General features: G+C 42.6%; 2 protein-coding genes across 2 annotated transcripts in view; one reads left to right on the forward strand and one right to left on the reverse strand.

Annotated features, from left to right (window-relative positions):
• LOC106609039 (uncharacterized) lies at positions 1-5,070 on the forward strand. Its single transcript, XM_014207380.2, has 4 exons — positions 1-239; positions 505-598; positions 737-824; positions 3,672-5,070. The coding sequence occupies exons 1-4, from the start codon at positions 35-37 to the stop codon at positions 4,284-4,286; spliced, it is 1,002 nt and encodes a 333-aa protein (XP_014062855.1). The 5' UTR covers positions 1-34; the 3' UTR covers positions 4,287-5,070.
• Positions 4,835-23,491, reverse strand: part of LOC106609040 (collagen alpha-2(I) chain) — a 24,596-nt gene continuing 5,939 nt past the window's right edge. Inside the window, exons 3-11 of the mRNA XM_045722219.1 lie at positions 22,288-22,486; positions 11,409-11,571; positions 10,222-10,908; positions 9,571-9,723; positions 7,411-7,512; positions 6,516-6,674; positions 6,224-6,426; positions 5,923-6,018; positions 4,835-5,570 (exon numbers count right to left, since the gene is read on the reverse strand). Of these exons, the coding sequence (XP_045578175.1) occupies positions 5,400-5,570; positions 5,923-6,018; positions 6,224-6,426; positions 6,516-6,674; positions 7,411-7,512; positions 9,571-9,723; positions 10,222-10,908; positions 11,409-11,571; positions 22,288-22,479 (1,926 nt within the window). The 5' untranslated portion in view covers positions 22,480-22,486 and the 3' untranslated portion in view covers positions 4,835-5,399. The remainder of the gene's footprint in view (positions 5,571-5,922; positions 6,019-6,223; positions 6,427-6,515; positions 6,675-7,410; positions 7,513-9,570; positions 9,724-10,221; positions 10,909-11,408; positions 11,572-22,287; positions 22,487-23,491) is intronic.

Genomic DNA, 23,491 nt, shown 5'->3' on the forward strand with positions numbered 1-23,491 from the left:
CAGTCTGAACTCTGGGTGGAAGCAATATGCCTAGATGCGACTAATCTGCGGCCGGAAACCAACACGAAGAAGAAGAGACGAAGGGCGGAAGAGACGAAGTGCACTCCGTTGTGGTCCCTTCGCAGTGCTAGCTAACATGGATGCTACAATGGAAAATATCGAACACACGCTACCGCTATACTCCAATAATGCAAAAAAGAAAAGTAAAAAGAAAGTGAATTCAGAATACACATACAAATGTAAGTAGTCATTTTATCCTTTATATGTTTATTTCGGACTATAAATGAAGTAAGGAACTCCGAGCTAGTTAGCGAGAAAGCTAACTAACGTTACCTACAAAGGGGACATCATGGCGCCTTGTCTCGAATACTTGTTCGAGCAGATGCGTGCCTAGGCATCAGACGGCGCGATCCACATTTGTCCTATTAATCAAAATGTGAATGTTATTTAATATCAATTACATTGTGCATGTAGTGATTTAAAACAAATATTTATTTATTTCAGTGTCTGAATATGAAACAATGGACTTTGTGAAATTGCGAGTATCAAATCGCTACATGTTTACGGGGAGGAGAAATGCCTCTCGACTGGCCTGGAGGTGAGTTCAGATACTTACCCGAGATCCCACCCAGTACACGTTTTGTTAGATGGGTTTTTTCATTTTACCTGTCATTGAGACGAGTCAATGTGTATGTTTTGAAATCCAAATGATCATTGTGTACCTTTTTTGTTGAAGGGCCATCCTCAAACACATGGGCTTGCAGGGGAAGATGACTGCCAGTCAGGCAATGAAAAAATGGGAAAATCTGAAGAAGAGATACAAGGTAGCAATTGCATCCTACATACACTACATATCCAAAAGTAAGTGGACATCTGCTTGTCGAACATCTCATTCCAAAATCATGGGCATTAATATGGAGTTGGTCCCCCCTTTGCTGCTATAACAGCCTCCACTCTTCTGGGAAGGCTCTTCACTAGATGTTGGAACATTGCTGTGGGGACTTGCTTCCATTCAGCCACAAGAGCATTAGTGAGGGCGTGCACTTATGTTGGTTGATTAGGCCTGGCTTGCAGTCTGCATTCCAATTCATCCCAAAGTTGTTCGATGGGGGTCAAGGCTCTGTGCAGGCCTGTCAAGTTCTTCCACACTGATCTCAACAAACCATTTCTGTATGGACCTTGCTTTGTGCATGGGGGCATTGTCATGCTGAAACAGGAAAGGGCCTTCCCTAAACTGTTGCCACAAACCTGGAAGCACAGAATCGTCTAGAATGTCATTGTATGCTGTAGTGTTAAGATTTCCCTTCACTGGAACTAAGAGGCCAAGCCCGAACCATAAAAAACAGCCCCAGACCATTATTCCTGCTCCACCAAACTTTATAGTTGGAACTATGCATTGGGGCAGGATGCGTTCTCCTAGCATCTGCCAAACCCGTCCGTCTGCCTGCCAGATGGTGAAGTGGGATTAATCTCTCGGGAGAACGCATTTCCACTGCTCCAGAGTCCAATGGCTGCAAGCTTTACACTCCAGCCGACGCTTGGCATTGTGCATGGTGTTCTTAGGTTAGTGCGCGGCTGCTCGGCCATGGAAACCCATTTCATGAAACTCCCGACAAACAGTTCTTGTGCTGACATTGCTTCCAAAGGCATTTTGGAACTCTGTAGTGAGTGTCACAACCGAGGATAGGCGATTTTTACGTGATTCGTGTTTCAGCACTCGACGGTCCTGTTCTGTGAGCTTGTGTGGCCTACCACTTCGCAGCTGAGCCGTTGTTGCTCCTAGATGTTTCCATTTCGCAGTAGCAGCACTTACAGTTGACCAGGGCAGAAATTTGACGAACTGACTTGTTGGAAAGGTGGCATCCTATGACAGTGCCACGTTGAAAGTCACTGAGCTCTTCAGTAAGGCCATTCTACTGCCAATGTTTGTCTATGGAGATTGCATGGCTGTGTGCTTGATTTTATACACGTCAGCAACAGGTGTGGTTGAAATGGCAGAATCCGGTAATTTGAAGGGGTGTCCACATACTTTCGGCCATGCTGTGTACCCCAGGATGGAAACCTCTGAAATTGACCCTTTAACCTCTATGGGCTAGGTGGGACGCTAGCGTCCCCCCCGTGGTGCACTCCATCAACAGCAGGTGCATTTCAAGAGCGGCAAATTTGAATCCAAATAAATGTCAAAATTCTAATTTTTCAAACATACAACTATTTTACACCCTTTGAAAGATAAACATCTCCTTAATCTAACCACGTTTTACGATTTCAAAAAGGTTTTACGGCGAAAGCATAAATTTAGAGTATGTTAGGACAGTACATTTACAAGAGTTGTGTGTAATGTTTTGTCAATTCAAAGACAGGGTCAACAAAACCATAAAACCAGCTAAAATGATGCACTAACCTTTTACAATCTCCATCAGATGACACTCCTAGGACATTATGTTAGACAATGCATGCATTTTTAGTTCTATCAAGTTCATATTTATATCCAAAAACAGAGTTTTACTATGGCATTGATGTTGAGGAAATCGTTTCCCTCCAATAACCGGCAGTCAAGTCAACACCACAAATTAAATAATTAAAATTAGAAAACATTGGTAAAATATTATATTGTCATTTAAAGAATTATAGATTTACATCTCTTGAACGCAATCAACTTGCCAGATTTAAAAATAACCTTACTGGGAAATCACACTTTGCAATAATCTGAGCACTGCGCCCAGAAAAATACGCGTTGCGATACAGACTAGACGTCATGTTGGGGAGATCTAAAATCGAAAATACTATGTAAATAATCCATTACCTTTGATTCTCTTCATCAGATGTCACTTCCAGGTATCACAGGTCCATAACGAATGTAGTTTTGTTCAAAAAAGCTCATCATTTATGTCCAAAAATCTCCGTCTTGTTAGCACATGATCTAAGCCAGCCGGACTTCTCGTCATGAACGAGGGGAAAAAAATATTTACGTTCGTTCAAACATGTCAAAGCGTTGTATAGCATAAATCATTAGGGCCTTTTTTAACCAGAACATGAATAATATTCAAGGTGGACGAATGCATACTCTTTTATAACGTATTGGAACGAGGGTACCCAACATGAACTCGCGCGCCAGGTGTCTTAATGGGCCATCATCGTTCCATGGCTCTTGTTCGGTCAGATCTCCCTCCAGAAGACTCAAAACACTTTGTAAAGGCTGGTGACATCTAGTGGAAGCAATAGGAAGTGCCAAAATATTCCTCAGCCCCTGTGTTTTTCAATGGGATAGGTTTAAAGGTAATACAACACATCAGGTATCCACTTCCTGTCAGAAAATGTCTCAGGGTTTTGCCTGCCAAATGAGTTCTGTTATACTCACAGACACCATTCAAACAGTTTTAGAAACTTTAGAGTGTTTTCTATCCATATATAATAAGTATATGCATATTCTAGTTACTGGGTAGGATTAGTAACCAGATTAAATCAGGTACATTTTTTTTATCCAGCCGTGCAAATACTGCCCCCTAGCCCTAACAGGTTAATAGGCATCCTTGTTCTTAATAACCCTGCCCTACAGACATCCTGTGCCTACTACTTTGTCCAAGCCTAATGTCTCACTTACATCAACTATTCATCAAATCCTTCATTATCTGACTACCTACTAATACTGTTTATCCTTCTTTTGGGGACAGGAGCTGAAGTACCCTCCCCCAGGGGTGCAGGTGTTCCCCCACAGTTGGCGTTGGTACGATCTGATGAGTGACGCAATGGAGGGGCGTCTGGCAGGCTCAGCCCCCATCATCGGCCCACTCCCCCCGGGCACTAGCGATAGTGATTTTCTCCCTGATGCCCGGCCCAGGAAGAGATCCATGATGGGCGGAATAGGGGTGATGGGGATGCACTGCGACCTGGACGAGATGGACACCGAGAGGGCGACGCTGGAGACCGAACGGGCGGCATTGGAGGGCGAGCGAGAGGTGATGGGGAGAGAGCGGATGGCGCTGGAGAGAGAGCAAGCAGGGCTGGAACGAGAGATGGCCAACCTGGACCGGGAGCGTGCCCAACTGGAGCGGGAGAAGGCAGCGGTGGAGAGGGAGAGGGGGCTGATAGAGAAGGAGAAAGCGCAGGTGGCCAGGGATAGGCTGGCTGTGGACAGAGACAGAGTTCTACTGGCGGAGGGTAGAGCAGCGGAGGAGAACGGTGCGGAAGGACAAAGCTGTAAAACAGGAGGACAGCGGGTCGTTGGGTCGTTGGAAAGAACCGAGAGATTCCTCAAGATGTTTGAAAAGTTGGTTGAACGTATGTGAAGAACAATTACATGTTTGTTTACAATAGACTAGACTATTCAATTGGAAAGTAATTGGATATAATTTGTATTGGTTTTATTTTCTATGAATGTACAAAGTTTTCAATGACAAATCCTTTTTGTATTGCTGTTCAGAGATGCCTGTATGCCTATTGTTATCTGGGCTAGAAGTATTTGAACATTAACTGCCTAAACAGTTGTACTCAGTCAGTTCATTTCAAAATCAGTTTGCAGTTACACACCTTACCGGTCAATTCTCAATTAAAATCTTAAGCCATTGAGGTCATCAAAACAACTTTATTCAATTGTGGTATTTCCATACAAAGCACACAATAGCAGGCTGTTTCTTCTTGTTAACCCCATCCACACCCAACAGACCCCCCCCCCCCCCCCCTCCCCAGTCATACAATAGTCTTGATCTTTATTGATATAGGCTATTGTTGTCATAACAATAACTTTGAAATGTAATATGCCAAATATTGCAGTTCATGTAAAAAAAAAGTTACTTCAGAATATATTTTTATATTACAGTACAGACTTTACAAATGCTTGTTTAATTGCTTCTTTTATTGCATTGATATTCAATTTAGCGTTCCAGTAAGCTTCAGCTTCAATTAGTTTATGCTAGTATAATAGTTTTTTTTAAATAGTGTTAGATTTCTGTAATATAATTTTTTCCTTTACAAAAACATATTTAAACAATATTACTGGTTGTCATTGCCAGTCGTGAACAGACATGAAACAATGTTTGATTGTTGGATCAATAAAATGTCACATTTTCCTTGTCTTTTTGTTTGCTTCAAGTTGCTGAACAGTTTGGCTTTTGACAAAAAGTTATCTGGTGTGTATTTGTGTGTGTGTGTAGGAATGAGAGATACGCACCATCTCTCTCACTGTGTGTTATGTATGCAATCAACAACTGACCAGGCTTAAATTAGGGAAGGTAGGTAGTGTGTTTCCGGTGTTTACTGTATGTGCAGATTGCAATTGAACTGAGACTGGACAACTTTTAGGATCTTTCTCCATTAGGTACGTGTGTGTATGGTATGTACATATGTCTCGTAGACAATGAGTTGAGCTGTGTGAAGATGCGTGTGTATTGATCAGTGTGTGGTTAGATGTGGGCTCCGATGGGGACGCGGGGCAGACATACATAGGCCTGTGGGGTCCTGCTGAGGTTAATGGGGTTGCCGTCCAGGCGAATGTCCTCCAGTGCGTTCCTGATGTAGTTGAAATCTTTCAGGTTGCAGAACGTGTCCTCGTGGATCATCTGAATGTTGTTGCGCTGGAAAACAAGGCATTGGAAGTCTAAGAAAACACTCCGAAACAACACATTCATTAATCTATGGGCCTTAAAAAAACGATCCATGACGAACTAATGCTTGTTTGAGATTCTGCACCGGTCTGACACAGTGCTGGAGAAAAGTACAGTTTAAAAATACGATAATTTGCACTAAAAGCTGAAACTGATGGCAGAGAATTGGCCAGAATGTTTTGAAACAGCTTGCAGAAAGAGGGGATACCGTGGTCAGTTGAGCAAAAATCCCTCTAGTCACCACCAGTGTACAGTGTGGAGGTAATCCTATAGTTCCCACATCACCCACATAGGGGCAGTAAAGAGGCAGAGGTGCAGGTACCTGTAGGTGCAGAGAGCGCAGGCTGTCCGGTAGGGGCACAGGGATGTGGTCGATGTGGTTGTCTGTTAGGTACAGGTACAGCAGACCCGTCATGTCCTAAACAAAACACGTTGTTTACATTTAGAGTGGAGTCATTTATGCCAGACAGTCTCTCAATACATCGCTGTTTTTGTTTAATCCCAGCACTCACACCTGATTCAACTCATCAAGGGCTTGGTGATTAGTCCAATAGGGGAATCAAATGTGATAATGCTGGGAAAAAGCAAATCAATTGTTTGTGATCCTTGTCAGACCTACATACCTTGAAAGCCTCTTTGTGGATGCCTGTGGCGCCAATGTTGTTGTGGCTGGCGTCGATAAGGGTCATCACGGGCGGAAGGGCAGGCAGCTGTGACACGCCATTCTCACGGAGCACCAGCTCCTCCAGCACGGGCAGGCCGGAGAACGCATCATCAGCGATGGAAGCAATCTCGTTGGCGGTCAAGTCGATCCTCTTCAGCTTGTCTGCAAGAGAGAGAAGGTAGTTTAGTGGTTTCATTAATTGAAACAGCCATTGAACAGCACGGGCTGTGCCTTTAACATGTGACACCTACTCATCTGAGCGAAGTCGCCCTTGTTGATCTTGGTGATGTGGTTGTAGCGGGCGTAGAAGTGAGTGGTCTCTTTGGGGAGAGGCGGCACGCTCGTCAGCTTCACATCATCACAGTAGACAGAACCACCCAGACAGGTGCACAGCAGGCAGGTAGGCATACCTGGGACAGACAGACAGGACAAGGAAGTAAGATGGAGGTAGGCGATACACTTGAGAGAACAGTTGATAGGTCTGAGAGGTTGTGTGATGAAGTTTAGGCCACCAGCCTTCGATGCAGTAACAATGGGTTTGTAGAATGGTGGAGACGTGTACTCAGTGTTGATACGATTTGTTTGTTTTACCTCTTGCATCATGAAATGTTGTCAAGTCTGGATTGGATGCAACTTTTGATGTGACAAAGGTGTGCACATTATGAGGGTTGTTGCTGAGGTGCTATGGTTGAGGTTTAGTGCATTACCAATGTTAGACATATTGTGTAAATGGTGTTCGGGACAGGTTATAACACAGACGTCAGGTGAAGATGACGATAACAGATGTTACAGACTCATATCGTAGAGCAACTTGATAGTAAACACATGTTACAGACAGACACATGATAGTGTTTGTGACAGGTAAGGACAAGACATAAGTCGTGTAACGGACATTACAGATATATATGGCTTCAACACAGTTTGTGATCAGTTTTAACAGGATGCACATAAGATTCAATAACCCTATTCAATCAAAACCAGGGTTTCTGGGGTGAAATGAAAGAGACAACTCGTATAAAGATATGAGAAAATATGGGAATGTGATAGACCCCATATACTGTATAGTGAAGTAGAATAGACCCTATAACCCCAGAAGCCTGGTTACAGGTTTTGATTGAATAGTTAGCGTTTGTGCTGGATACTGACCTTTAATGTCCAAGTCAACCTCTGGCAACCCAGAGCCCCCTGAGCCTACTGTACCTCCAGACTCCTGAGGGGTTTTCGGAGTAGTCAGGAGCACTTCCTCCTCTTGTTAGAGATAGAGATGAGGTATTAAAGAAACAGCATGGACAGACACGACAACAAGTGCTGTTTGCCACGGTGAGAAGTCACAAATAGCAAGGGAGTTATGTTGTTGTCGTTGTTTATGACACATTTAACTGATTAAATTAGGTAATAGTTAAATGGAATCTTGGGAATGGATTTTGAGAGTTAATCAAATTATGTTATGTTGATATATGTTTAATATAAATACAGTTGAAGCCGGAAGTTTACATACACTAAGGTTGGAGTCATTAAAACTTGTTTTTCAACCACTCCACAAATGTCTTGTTAACAAACTATTATTTTGGCAAGTCGGTTAGGACATCTAGTTTGTGCATGACACAATTCATTTTTCCAACAATTGTTTACAGACAGATTATTTCACTGTATCTTAATTCCAGTGGGTCAGAAGTTTACATACACTAAATTGACTGTACCTTTAAACAGCTTGGAAAATTCCAGAAAATTATGTCAGGGCTTTAGAAGCTTCTGATAGGCTAGTTGACATCATTTGAGTCAATTGGAGGTGTACCTGTGGATGTAGTTTAAGGCCTACCTTCAAACTCAGTGCCTCTTTGCTTGACATCATGGGAAAATCAAAATAAATCAGCCAAGACATCTGATTTTTTTTTTAGACCTCCACAAGTCTGGTTCATCATTGGGAGCAATTTCCAAACGCCTGAAGGTACCACGTTCATCTCTACAAACAATAGTACGCAAGTATTAACACCATGGGACCACCCAGCTGGCTTACCGCTCAGGAAGGAGATGCTTTCTGTCTCCTAGAGATGAACGTACTTTGGTGCGAAAAGTGCAAATCAATCCCAGAACAACAGCAAAGGACCTTGTGAAGATGCTGGAGGAAACAGGTACAAAAGTATCTATATCCACAGTAAAACAAGTCCTATATCGACATAACCTGAAAGGCCGCTCAGTAAGGAAGAAGCCACTGCTCCAAAACCGCCATAAAAAAGCCAGACTACAGTTTGCAACTGCACATGGGGACAAAGATCATATTTTTTGGAGAAATGTCCTCTGGTCTGATGAAAGAAAAATAGAACTGTTTGGCCATAATGACCATCGTTATGTTTGGAGGAAAAAGAGGGACGCTTGCAAGCCGAAGAACACCATCCCAACCGTGAAGCACGGGGGTGGCAGCATCATGTTGTGGGGGTGCTTTGCTGAAGGAGGGGCTGGTGCACTTCACAAAATAGATGGCATCATGAGAAGAAAAATTATGTGGATATATTGAAGCAACATCTCAAGCCATCAGTCAGGAAGTTAAAGCTTGGTCACAAATGGGTCTTCCAAATGGACAATGACCCCAAGCATACTTCCAAAGTTGTGGCAAAATGGCGTAAGGACAACAAAGTCAAGGTATTGGAGTGGCCATCACAAAGCCCTGACCTCAATCCTATAGAACATTTGTGGGCAGAACTGAAAAAGCTTGTGCGAGCAAGGAGGCTTACAAACCTGACTCAGTTACACCAGCTCTGTCAGGAGGAATGGGCCAAAATTCACCCAACTTATTGTGGGAAGCTTGTGGAAGGCTACGCCAAACATTTGACCCAAGTTAAACAATTGAAAGGTAATGCTGCCAAATACTAATTGGTGTATGTAAACTTCTGACCCAATGAGAATATGATGAAAGAAATAAAAGCTGAAAGAAATACATTTCCACTATTATTCCGATACCTAAAACAGAGAATTTTTACTAGGATTAAATGTCAGAAATTGTGAAAAACTGAACTGTATTTGGCTAAGGTGTATGTAAACTTCCGACTTTAACTGTAGGTACATTGGAACAGTGTTCTTAGCTGGAATTGGAGATTCATACTTGTCAACCACAAATCCTTTGAAAAGCATCTCTTGACCAGATTATTTGGTTACCTTCTCTTGTCCAAATACGGACATGACAACAGAGCATGCTTTCTGCTCAAAGTTTTTGGGACCTTTACCCCTGTTATCCTTACACATATGATACAATGAGTTGATGCCATAGAGATCTGTTTTCTTATTGTTTCTTTATTTGGTGGTACTGACCTTCATCAGGGTCAGGGATTAATGTGACCTCTGACACACCAGAGTCGGAGCCCCCAGGCCCTGAGGCCCCTGAGGTGCCAGAGGCCCCGGACTCCCCAGAAGCACCCGATGCCTCCTGGGGGGTAGTGTCAGGAATGAGGGGCAGCTCCTCCTCTTGTTAGAGCCAAGGGGAGGGGTTAGGAGACAGGTTAGTGCTTCTCATGGGATGCGATGGACTGTCAATCAACAATCATTCAATCAGCCAATCAATCATTCTGAAACATGGTTTGACCGTGGGTTAGGTTGACAATGATTAGGAACTTATGGTAAGTAATGCAATGACAATGGTAGGACACTGAGTGACGTTTACAATCACAATGGTAGGACAAAGAATTATGTTTACAATGACAATGATAACTGTAAGTGACAAAGCAATGACACAGGGTTTACAATTACGACAAGTAGCAAATCACAAGAAAGCATTATCAATCCACATTTAACCAGCACAAAGCAGTTAAATGAAAAGGCATATTTAGAAATGCTAGGAAATCCTATATAGTCTTAGCGTATCAATCAGCGCTTGGAACTGTACTAGGTTGACAAGGTCACTATAGGCCCAACCAACTATCTGTATACTTCTACAGTCTAGTCTGTATAAGTATAGGTACTGACCTCCAGATATAATTATTATTCCTGAGTCCCCGGAACCTCCAGAACCTCCGGAACCCCCAGTACTGGAACCCAATATGACCCCGGAACCCCCTGAGCCTAGGAGGGTGACGGAACCTCCAGAGCCCTGGGAACCAAGATCCCCGACACCCCCAGAGCCTCCAGAACCAAGGTCCCTGGAACCCCCAGAGCTTCCAGAACCAAGGTCCCCGGAACCCACAGAGCCTCCGGATCCAAGGTCCCCGGAACCCACAGAGCCTCCGGATCCAAGGTACCCGGAACCCACAGAGTCTCCGGATCCAAGGTCCCCGGAACCCACAGAGCCTCCGGATCCAAGGTCCCCGGAACCCACAGAGTCTCTGGATCCAAGGTCCCCGGAACCCACAGAGTCTCCGGATCCAAGGTCCCCGGAACCCCCAGAGTCTCCGGAACCAAGGACCCTGGAACCCCCAGAACCAAGATCCCCAGAACCTGCTGAACCAATTTCCCTGGAACCCCCTGAGCCTCCAGAAGCCAAAAGGTCCCCAGAACCGGAAGCCAAAAGGTCTCCAGAACCGGAAGCCAAAAGGTCTCCGGAACCCCCAGAACCTCCGGAAACCCCAGAGCCACCGGAACCTCCAGAACCCGTGGAACCCCCGAAGTCCCCGGAGATATGAAGAATGTCAATGGGACTCAGGCGCAGCTCCTCCTCTTGTTAGAGACAAGATTAGGTGTTAGAAGAGACAGGTTAGAGCAGAGTGGACCATGATTCCGTTTAGGGCTAGTGAGTCATGTTTCTAATGATGATTAGGTGACATTACAAAAAGTTAATGAGATTTATGGTTGAGTACCACACATTTAACTAATGTCAGACAGTTAAATGGAACTCATGCATTTGGAAATGACGAAGGATGATTGTAAAAAGGGGTCGATTTGCATGGGTAGGCGTTAAGAGGGAAAGTTGTGTGTTATGTATCACTGTCAGTACTGGACACATACCTTCATCTCCCTGTGTGTATGGGCTCATAGTGTGAGGTGACAGAGTGGATGTGCTGTGGGTGTGTGTATACAGACCTCCCTGTGTGTATGGGCTCATAGTGTGAGGTGACAGAGTGGATGTGCTGTGGGTGTGTGTATACAGACCTCCCTGTGTGTATGGGCTCATAGTGTGAGGTGACACGGTGTATGTGTGTGGATGTGTGTATACAGACCTCCCTGTGCGTCGGGGCCCATGAGTACCCCAGACCCCCCTGAGCCTTGGGGGATGAGCTGGGGTCTTAGGGGCAACTCCTCCTCCTCTTCCTCCTCCAGTGATGCAGGGCCCCCAGGTCCAGGGTAGTTATAATCTGGTGGGGCCAGTGTGCCAATCTCTATCTGTGGGAAAGACAGCGACAGAGGGAATTTGTAAGTCGCTCTGGATAAGAGCGTCTGCTAAATGACGTACATGTAAATGTAAATGAGTCAATGCTAATGCAGGAGGTGCGCCACCAGAGAGCGCCAGAGACAGCCAGAGAGCGCCAGAGAGAGCCAGAGACCACCAGAGACTATCAGAGACCGCCAGAGAGCGCCGGAGACCACCAGAGAGCACCAGAGACCACCACAGACCATCAAAGAGCGCCACAGACCACCAGAGAGCGCCAGAGACCACCAGACAGCGCCAGAGACCGCCAGAGACCATCAGAGAGTGCCAGAGACCACCAGAGAGCGCCAGAGACCGCCAGAGACCACCAGAGACCACCAGAGACCACCAGAGGGCAGTAGCCTCACTTATTTAGTAACCGGAGGCTTCAAAAGCCAACTGTCACTCATGGACCGGAAGCTCTACGTCTTTTGGTCTAGCCTTGCAGAGTGTGAAGCACTGATTTTGAGTTAAATATCAGTAATCATCTCATCAGTACCCAATTTATGTCACAGGACAATGTTATGTATGACCATGCTCAATAGGCAATAAAGCTTAACAGCGACCAAACAAGAATGACATATTTGGATACAACACAAGTAGCTAAAGAGTGCACAGGAAAAGGACCAGGCACATGAGGACTTCTAGACATCCTGACTTCTACCGTTCAGAGAGAATAGAAGATCCAGAGACAGTTATAGTATCAGTCATTCACAGGTGTAGCTTAACAGGGGCACCTCAGGGCTATGCTGTTTCACCTCTACCATTTAAATACAGATGACTGAAGAAGAAACCAGGAACGCAGACACATCATTAAGTATGCAGAAGACTCAGTCATGATAAACCTCCTAAATGATCATGACACTGGTAATGGACAAGTAGTGGAAGACTTGGTGTACTTCTTCATATCTACAGGTGAATGTTGAAAAAAATTGAGGACATGAATATTGATTTGAGGAAGACCCTCAACGGTTGCCCTCCCAGGAATTGGAAAATGTGGATACAAATGTCTGGGTACAATTTCGGACCACAAACTGAGATGAGAGAAGAATACAAGTGCAATCTGGGTAAAGGCACAACAGAAAGTGTTTTTAGTGGGGAAACTCCACCTTCCAACCAAGGAAACAAGACCATTCTTACCCTGTTTTACAGATATTTTATTACAGATGTTTTACTGTTACCACATTCTCCATGGTCTGTTGGTTTGTAAACATAACTGTAAAATGTTTGGTCAAAATTAACAGGATAGTGAGCATCAGTTCAAACATCACAGGTGTGGCACAAACCAACTTTTCGTCACTTTCCAATAGGAACGTCCTCTAAAAATGAAACATCATTTTCATTAAAGGAGACGTTCAGTATTTTACAATTTAATGTAAGATACTTCCTCACCCTGAAAGTAGTCTATGGACCAGGGGAAACCGTAATCCATGGTTGTTTTAAAAACAAAAGACCTTTTCAGTGTGATGAACCATTCAACAACTTGTAAAATACCGAACTTCCCCTTTAACTAACAGTTGTGGGTCTTCAACTTGGGGACTGCATAACCTGCACAGTAGGCTTCCCTATGGCAGTGGTGTCTTGGTAGGATGCTCTGTGACAATCACTTCCTGGGTCAAGTGACAGGATGTACTCATAGGGGTCACATTCAGACAGTACATACAAACCAAAAAAAGGAAGAATCCATTGCAAATGGAGAAGTTAGAATGGCTACAGTGTGAAAATGTTGTAAACATGTCAAACCTGACCCAGCTGAGATTGACTATGACAAATTGTAAAGAGGAATTATGCCATTTATGAGCAGTTTGCGTGTTTCATGTGGAATGATGACCACAGCAGGTGTTTGGTTTGTTTAGAAAGCAAATAAACAGTCACACTACAAGGTAGGCCTACCTCAATCTCCTAAACTCAGTCACATCTTATCCTGTTGACCTTTCACCTCTTCATGTTCTCACACTCCTCAGAACCCAATGAGGAGTGTGTGTGTGTCAGAAGGTCAAAGCATATCGACTCAAATTTACCAAACAGACAGCCGAAATATGCAATGTCAAGAGGACATTTTGAAATCCTAATGGCACACTTTCCAGAAGCGCTCTTTGGCTGTCAGAGGGCCCCCATAGTATGTTGTGATAGTGCCTCACAGCAAAGCACGACACACTCATTGTTTTAATACCAGTTATGATATCAACTGCAACTGCATCTATCTACTGTGCTTTAAGCCATACATCTCACCTCCTAAACAGATGAACATAATGCAAAACGTCCAACACAGCTACATGTTCCTATGTTATGTAATGTGGAAGGGAGGGGTAAGAACTGTCATTCTTGTTTTGTTTGTTTGATGTTATGTCTGGCCTATGCCACCTGACCACAGTGCGTTTTCTTGCACGTAAAGCAAATATCTGAAAATCAGACAATAAAGAATGATCTACTCTCAACTAATGTTAAGAATGTGATAGAGACTTCAATGGCTATCTGCCTTCATTGTTCTTGCTATTCAGCAAACCACCAGAGTAATGCCATGCAGTTCTTTTATTAGCCACATAGGGGCGCTGAAACCCCACTATGTGCAAAAGGTAATATTTGACTCTCTTACACCCATGGGCTGATTCTATCTTCCAAAACAGGGAATGGTCCTTGTGGAACCAAGAGACACATGGTAGCTGCAAAAATGCATATTTCACTCCACTTCTCTCAACCAATGTTGAGAGAAGCTGTCCATCGACTTTCACTCCAAGTCAGACAGATTCCTAACCTGAGGTAGCCTGAGACTTACCTAAAGGCAACTCACCACAAAGTGTATGTTGCTGTATAATGAAATTCCTAAAAGTAGATACACATTTAGATGCAAGGAAAGGCATGTACAGTAAAATGGGGACGATTGTAAATGTAGCCACGTAGAACGGGTATGAAATTGAAAATGCACGTCTTGAGAGTTTGGCAGTGACAGAGTTCAGGAGACAACAAGGTAGGCCTTTGAGTAGTCTTGCACAGAGTTAGTTTGCTTGCTGCTGATGCCCCTCCTCCTCCTCCCCCCAAAAAGCAAACATACAAACTCGGGGGAAACGAGGGGCGATAGCTTGGCTACCCCCAAAAAAACAACTCTGGGAAACAACGTGGGAATACAAAATGTGCAGAGAGAGAGTTTTGAAGTTCCATAATGTGAAATAGAGGAGCTGATTTGAAGCAAACAGATCTTTCTGTGTAGCACTGCACTCTTGCTCACTCACAAACATTATTTTCTGGTCTATCACGCCAATGCATCTCTTTAGAAACTTCACAACTCTAGAGAGATCGATGCATAATACCATCACTCTTCCAAACCAAGCTGTGACACCCTAAAACACGTCACAAAACCAACCAAGGAATCCCATTTACCAAAAAGTCCTAGCCTCACAGAATGGTTTATATGTTAGGTCATCGTCAGAGTGTATACCACATATGATCACCCATTTGGATGTAGTTTATTTGCACAGATAAAACCAGGAAGTTGAAACAATGTGCAGGAAGAGGTTAAATGGGTTTGTCTAGGAGTCTTCTACTTGTCAGACAATATCAGGCCTGTTTAGGACCAAGAAGATATACAATGGAACCCAAATTCCGGCAAATGGAATGAATAACTTTAGAATATGTGCTTCTTTACATATAAACAAGAATGTTAAACAAATACAGTGCATTCAGAAAGTATTCGTACCCCTTCCATTGTTCCACATTTTGTTACGTTACAGCCTTATTATAAAATTGATTCAATATTTTTATTCTCATCAATCTATACACAGTACCCCATAATGAAAAAGCATTTTTTGGTGTTGAATTTTTAGCAAATGTATAATAAAAAAATAAAATAAGAAAATACCTTATTTACATAAGTATTCAGACCCTTTGCTATGAGACTCGAAATTGAGCTCAGGTGCATCCTGTTTCCATTGATCATCCTTTGAGATGTTTCTACAATTTGATTGGAGTCCACCTGTGGTAAATTCAATTGATAGGACATGATTTTGAAAGGCACACACCTGTTTATATAAGGTCCCACAGTTGACAGTGCATGTCATAGCAAAAACCAAGTCATGAGGTCAAAGGAATTGTCCATAGAGCTCCGAGACAAGATTGTGTCGCGGCACAGATCTTGGAAGGGTACCAAAAAATGTCTGCAGCATTAAAGGTCCCCAAGAACACAGTGGCCTCCATCATTCTTAAATGGGAGAAGTTTGGAACCACCAAGACTCTTCCTAGAGCTGGCCAAACTGAGCAATCTGGGGAGAAGGGCCTTGGTCAGGGAGGTGACCAAGAATCCGATGGTCACTCTGACAGAACTCCAGAGTTCCTCTGTGGAGATGGGAGAACAACCATCTCTGTAGCACTCCACCAATCAGGCCTTGATGGTAGAGTGGCCAGACGGAAGCCACTTCTCAGTAAAAGGCACATGACAGCCCTCTTGGAGTTTGTCAAAAGGCACCTAAAGACTCTCAGACCATGAGAAACAACATTCTCTGGTCTGATGAAACCAAGAATGAACTATTTGGCCTGAATGCCAAGCGTCACGTCTGGAGGAAACCTGGCACCATCCCTACGTTGAAGCATGGTGGTGGCAGTATCATGCTGTGGGGATGTTTTTCATCATCAGGGACTGGGAGACTAGTCAGTATTGAGGGGAAGATGAATGGAGCAAAGTACAGAGAGATCCTTGATGAAAACCTGCTCCAGAGCGCTCAGGACCTCAGACAGACGCAAGGTTTCACCATCCAATAGGACCACAACCCTAAGCACACTGCCAAGACAACGCAGGAGTGGCTTTGGAACAAGTCTCTGAATGTCCTTGAGTGGCCCAGCCAAAGCCCGGACTTAAACCCGATCTAACATCTCTGGAGAGACCTGAAAATAGCTGTGCTGCCGGCTCCCCATCCAACCTGACAGAGCTTGAGAGGATCTTCAGAGAAGAATGGGAGAAACTACCCAAATACAGGTGTGCCAAGCTTGTAGCGTCATACCCAAGACTCGAGGCTGTAATCGCTGACAAAGGTGCTTCAACAAAGTATTGAGTAAAGGGTCTGAATACTTATGTAAATGTGATTTTTTTTTTAATTAAAAAATAATGTTAGCAAAAAATGATAAAAACCTGTTTTTGCTTTGTCTTTATGGGGTATTGTGCGTAGATTCATGAGGAAAAAACAATTTAATCCATTTTAGGATAAGGCCGTAACGTAACAAAATGTGGAAAAAGTCAAGGGGTCTGATTACTTTCTGAATGCACTGTATGGGTTCAATGGCAGGCATATGGGACTGTACACACATTTACATCTGTATGCATACGTTCCATCTGCCTTTGTGTAGTATTCCGTGTGTCTTTTTCAGGGCCCACTGCCCCTCTCTACAAAGGCCAACTTCGCTCAATGATGGCTTCATGATAACACAAGATACATTGCAGCCACACTGCAAAAAAATTTCAATCTTACGTAGATTTTTCTGTTGTATTGAGATAAGGAAGTAAACATGACTTGTTTTGAGTTTCTCTCACTCACCCAGAAAATGCATTAACTTTTTTTGGTTGATTTTGCTTCCCCAGGAAATACAAGATAATTCAGACTTGTTTCAATCCTGCCAGTGCACTAAAATAATTTACCTTGGTAAGACATCAAGTTAATGCATTCTAATGGTAAGAAATACAATATCTTGGTAAGATCAAAACATTTTGCAGAGTGCTTGTTTACAATATGTTGTCCATTGAAAGGCTTTCTGCTATAAAGCTTGGTGACCTAGTTACACGTGATGAAGGATTTAAACACTTGCTTAGCTCCCTGGGCTCACGTTTAGAGTTTAGCTAAGTGGGCTAATAGGGACTTGCGGTGCTGGGTTCAGCATGCGTGACCTATAAGTTGATGAAAACACTAATCCCTGTCCACGTGCAGAAACTGCCAATCACAAGGTCATAGGTCACCTGAGCGATCAGAGGTACATGTCTGTTTGTTTTCAAAGCAACAGCACAGACTTTAATTTGAGAAATAGCCGAAACAATGGCAAAGTTGTCATGTATTATGATATAATAAATAAAATGCATATGCAATGATTGTATTTAAAAAAAAAAAATGTGGATCTTACGTGGAATTGCAGTATAGATCAGACTTCGCTAAAATATTTAAAAAGTACAATTTGAGCTGATCTTGATTTAATTTGAAATTTGAACTTTAGGGACTATTCTATTGGTTCTATTGTAACGGAAAAGCTAAATGAAGTGCAGCTCAAGTATTTGAAAGTATTTTCCATACCTGGCTGTATTTGACCCAGGTCTGGTATTAAGATCTTTAAGGACACCACTAGAGGCTAATGACAATCAGGTATAAACAGAATAAAGCTACGGATTTTTACTACATAACTTCACTTGTTTTCCAGGAGTGGCCCCTAGCACCGTCTCTAAAGCTGCTACTCTGAAGCTGCTTAGAGGTACCATTTAAATAGACCAAAGAGATCATTACAAGCTTCTATTTGCATGTTGCTGATGCAATGTGACCTGTGACCTATTCACAACAGACACATACTCTACAGTGCTCTAAACCAAGTCAGCTCCTGTTCTAGGAGTGTCTGCAAAGAGCTTTAAATGCACCAGATCACTAACTCTGGCCTTGGATTACAGTTTACAGGAGAAAAGTGTGAAGCTTCTTAGGGTTAGGGTTAGAGGAGCTGCAGAATAAAGAAAGGCAATAGAGAGCTGGAAAGAGAAAGCAAAGATCATCATTGAGTCTCCTCTGACTTGGTGAGGGAGGACTCCTTCTAGTCTGCATGATCCCCTTACCCACTCTACATACTTATTCCTAAATCTGCCCTCTCACCCTTCAGTAGCCTACTGTATCAAGGGTAAGCGCTGCCACACACTGACATATATTCTATAATCGCACTGAAAATGTTAATCATGTGAGAGCGATCTAGAATATATTTTCCCCGGCACACACACACCACTGAAGAGAAGGTCTGAAGGGAACTGCTGGAGTTCTTCCTGTCTTCAAGCTACACTATTGTCACGGGTTTGTTTTCTCCTGTATCAGTTTCTCTTTCCCCTGAATCATTCCAAGGCTTTTGGATTACATGCACTATACTCCATCTGTCCTGTTTATACTGAGAAGAAGAGTTTGCATTTGGACAATGTAAATGAGATGTAATTAGCTGTAATTGCTTGAAATAAAATGTGGGGATTTAACAGATGTGATTATCCAAAACAACACACACACACACACACACACACACACACAATGCATTAACATCACCTTCCTCCACCAAACTGAGCCATTAGAACATTCTCTGAGATTGCACATTGATAAACCAGCAGACTAATGAAAGACTACAACATTGTTTTGTACACAGATCCCTCATGTCATAATAGCCAAATGTGCATTGGATTGTGGGACTGACTTGGATGGTGGTATACCACATCGGGTTCAGTTTAAATGGTTTGGCTCAAGGGGAACTAGTCGAAAATCTGATCCCGCTGTTTAGCCTCATGCCAGCCTGACATCGTTTTGGCATTGTGTCTTTGTTACAAAAGAAAATAAACGGGAACATTGGCTGAAATGGGCTGTTTTAGTGTTCTCTGTCCAAACCTGCATTGCAGACTAGTTGCATCACATCCAACTTGGGCCGTTGAAGGCTACTTCTGTCATGGGCAGCGCTCTCTCTGCTCACTCTCCTCTTTCCGCAATTTTGGACTCATTTGGGTGCTTTTTATTGTTCAGATTGTTTAATGTCCGACAGAACCCTCTGGCCCACTTGAAACCCTTTGGGTTCTGGCTAGCACAGAGAAGTTTGGCCCATTTTAGCATGCTGATGTCAGACCTGGGCCAAATGTGGGTTAGAATTGAACTTAACAACAAGGGCTATAATATCCTTTGCCACATAGGTCATCAGTATCTACAGGCTACTGTAGAAGGTACTAACACCTCTCACAAACAGCAACGCCACTCATTTACTTTGACCCATACTTGCCATAATAGTTCCATGTCTAATGTAGCTACATTCCTATCCTAATTGTATCTCTTCCCCAGGCCTTTATGAATACATGTGAGTTGAAAGGCTCGAACCCTGCAGCTGTATTTACTTATTTTATTTAACATTTATTTAACTAGGCAAGTCAGTTAAGAACAAATTCTTATTTACAATGACGGCCTACCCCGGCCAAACCCGGACGACGCTGGGCCAATTGTGCGCCGCCCTATGGGACTCCCAATCACGGCCGGATATGATACAATGCATACATTTCAATCTACCCCCCCCCCCAGCCCCAACACACAAGCACAATATTTTCATGCATGTTTTTCTTCTCCACAAAGACAATCGAAATATTCGGAAAAATGGCCAGTTTAAACCAGCAGTGACAGTAAATAAGATGTCTCGTAACATTGAATAATAACTGATCTAACTGACACATAGGCATAAATATCCAGGTGGTAACGGCAGGATATAGGGCCTGCCCCCTATTGTGGATGAAGGGTTTAACCAGGCAAAAGGGCATCATGATGAACTTGGTAATAAACCCAGAACCAACCAAGTAGTAATCCCAAAGCGGGGAAAGATACACCTGCTTTCAGAGTGAGATTGAGTACTTGAGTCTGACAACTGCATTGTATGCAAGGCTTTTGGATCCTATGGACTATACTCCATCTGTCCTGTTTATATTGAGAAGAAGAGTTTTAATTGGGCCAATGTAAATTAGATTTAATTAGATGTAATTGCTTGAAATAAAAATGTGGTAATTTAACAAGTGATTATACGAAGCAACACACACGCCCACATGCACATGCACACACGCCCACACGCACACACACTCTGCATTAACATGACCTTCCTCCATCAAACTGAGCCATTAGAATATTCTCTGAGATGACGTAATCTGCAAAACTCATCAAATTCGAATCACTCTCATTAGAGAAAAAAAAGTGATGATATCATATACACGTTGATAAACCAACACACTACTGCAAGTCTACAGTATTGTTTGTAGTCTACAATCTAATCCCAGAGGGGGGAAATACAAAAATGAGTTGTATGAGCTCAGGTCAATGAGGCCTACAGGCCATAAATAGCAAATAGAAGTTCAAAACTTGTAATGTTCACAAGAACTTAAGTTGATAAAAAGATGAACACAACATTAGGTGATAATATGTATTATTGTGGATTTATAATCAGCTATAACGGGGTGGTCATTTTGGACCGGGAACACAGAACTAAATTACATGAAATAAACACAACAGGAGAGTTAACTAAAATGTCAAACAGTCCTACCGTGCATTATTAGTTCACCAAAGGCAGTGAACATAAAAGGGAGCGCAGCACACTGCTTTGAGGGAAATTCAGTACCTGACTCTGACTAAAGATAAAGAAGATTTTTGACATAGATGAATAAAATGTCATTGTATGCATTATTCTCTGTCTGAAGGCATTGTAGCTGAGGAAAAATGTTCACTGAGCCCATCAAGTCATGTCTACAGACACAGCAACTGCAGTATTTGACTCTGAATGCTACATGGCTGTAATAGCCCTAGATGTAATCTAACAATCAGAGTTGAGAAGCATGGAACCTCTAATCCCACCCAACTCAAAACTCAACTTCTCCCTTCAACCATTGCTCTTCATAGAATAGTTAATTAGATGTCTCTCAAAAATGTTCAAGACTCCCTAGTTTCAGTCCATGCATACAGTACAATCCATCAGTGCCAATCAATCCTTGAGGGGGGAGTGAACGAGTGCAGTTTGGAGAGAAGGGGCAGAAAAGGGATACATGGAATTGGGCCAAAGTGACAAGCGTTGAAAACTACAGTCAGCTATGAGCATTCAAACTAATAAGCAGGAAAACTTGTGAGATTCTATCTGACATTTTGGTCCAAAAAATAATATTCACATAGAGTTGCTCTTTAAGTGGTCCTTTACAAGTAAATGTACAATATAATCCAAACATCTGAAAGTTTTATCTGCGCAAACAGCTGTTCATTTGGTGCTATAAAGTTCTATATGCAATCAAATCACACAATGCTGGTTTGTCAATTAAAAATAATTGTATGTGACTGTATACATATTGAGTCACGAAAGAGGAAGACATCACAAAACAGTTCTGAGATCTGGGACTTGAAAATACAAATGATCTCAAAACGAGACATTTTGCAGATAAAAACGTATAGTCCCAAGTCCTTGGGTCTCGAACTCTTCCAATGTTTCAGTAATGCAGATTCCATCATCGAGGCTCAGGATAGTGTAGGGTGTAAGCCATAATAAGTCCCCATCAACGAATTAACACACTATCTTCCACAAGATAGAATGTCAATGCTTTATCCGCCAACTTACATGGCACTTTGACATTGATGTCTGAGTCAGGAAATGGAGCTAGCAAAGTGCAGGCAACATCAACCAAGGCAAAACAGTAATGTGATACGTACAATGTACAAAATTCTAAGTAATACATTCACCTTCAAACATACCTTCAAACACTATGATGTGAGGTTCCTTCCTCTGTCACTGACCTGTCATAACTGAGTCAGTGTAAGCTATAGTATGTAATCTGCTAGTTTCTTTTACCTATCGCACTGATTAGTGATTGCTTCAAGGACGTGTGGATAGAGGGATACATTCTTAGAATGTTCAAACGGGGTCTGAGGTCAAATCTCAGCATCTCTGTCACCCATCCCTCCAATTTCCCCCCAGTATCTTACCTGAGGTTCGTCAATAGTCAGTCCATCTTCATAATCATAGACATCCTGGTTCTCTAAATTCAAGTTTTCTAGATCCACATCATAGTTAGCGCTGTCGTACGTGTCTAATTCCAACTGCCGGGCAAATCTGGGGTTGGCCACCACTGCTTTGAGGACGAAGAGTCCCAATATGAGCCTCGCCAACATCCTCATAGTCCACCTGGAAACACAGGACGAGAGAGACATGTCAACCAAGCACTGAACACAGAGAGTGAGATCATGAACCCTGAACCCAACCTGAACACTGATAAAGAAACATTTTGGTGAAGCGTTAATAGTACAAAGAAGACATATTGATTAAACCTTCAGTATATTTTATTTTACTGAGGAAAAGGGATTTTTTTTTTTACTGAGACTTAGATTCAAACATTAGCATATTCTTATGAACTAACCATAAGAAAGTAGTGGGCATTTACACTACCAGTCAACATTTTCAACACCTACTCATTGAAGGGTTTTTCTTCATTTTTACTATTTTCTACATAGTAGAATAATAGTGAAGACATCAACACTATGAAATAACACATATTGAATAATGTAATAACCCAAAAAGTGTTAAACAAATCAAAATATATTTTATATTTGAGACTCTTCAAATAGCCACCCTTTGCCTTGATGACAGCGCTGCACATTCTTGGCATTCTCTCAACCAGCTTCATGAGGTAGTCACCTGGAATGCATTTCAATTAACAGGTGTGCATTCTTAAAAGTAAATTTTTGAAATTTCTTCTTAATGCGTTTGAGCATATACAGAAGTTAGCCCTATTTCGTAAAAGACCAAGTCCATATTATGGCAAGAACAGCTCAAATAAGCAAAGAGAAATGACAGTCCATCAATACTTTAAAACATGAAGGTCAGTCAATACGGAACATTTCAAGAACTTTGAACGTTTCTTCAAGTGCAGTCGCAAAAACCATCAAGTGCTGTGATGAAACTGGCTCTCATGAGGACCACCACAGGAAATGAAGACCCAGAGTTACCTCTGCTGCAGAGAATAAGTTCATTAGAGTTAACAGCCTCTAATGAACAAATTGCAGTCCAAATAAATGCTTCACAGAGTTCAAGTAACAGACACATCTCAACATCAACTGTTCAGAGGAGACTGTGTGAATCAGGCCTTCATGGTCAAATTGCTGCAACGAAACCACTACTAAATGACACCAA

This window comes from Salmo salar, chromosome ssa07 (assembly GCF_905237065.1).
Source record: "Salmo salar chromosome ssa07, Ssal_v3.1, whole genome shotgun sequence".
NCBI classification, from domain to species: Eukaryota; Metazoa; Chordata; class Actinopteri; order Salmoniformes; family Salmonidae; genus Salmo; species Salmo salar.

Excerpts from the sequence above, each read along its gene's own strand:
- LOC106609039 (XM_014207380.2), top strand. The coding sequence starts at position 35 with ATGCGACTAATCTGCGGCCGGAAACCAACACGAAGAAGAAGAGACGAA. Across the intron at positions 599-736 it reads GCCTCTCGACTGGCCTGGAG|GGCCATCCTCAAACACATGG; the intron begins GTGAGTTCAGAT and ends TTTTTGTTGAAG. Across the intron at positions 825-3,671 it reads ATCTGAAGAAGAGATACAAG|GAGCTGAAGTACCCTCCCCC; the intron begins GTAGCAATTGCA and ends TTTTGGGGACAG.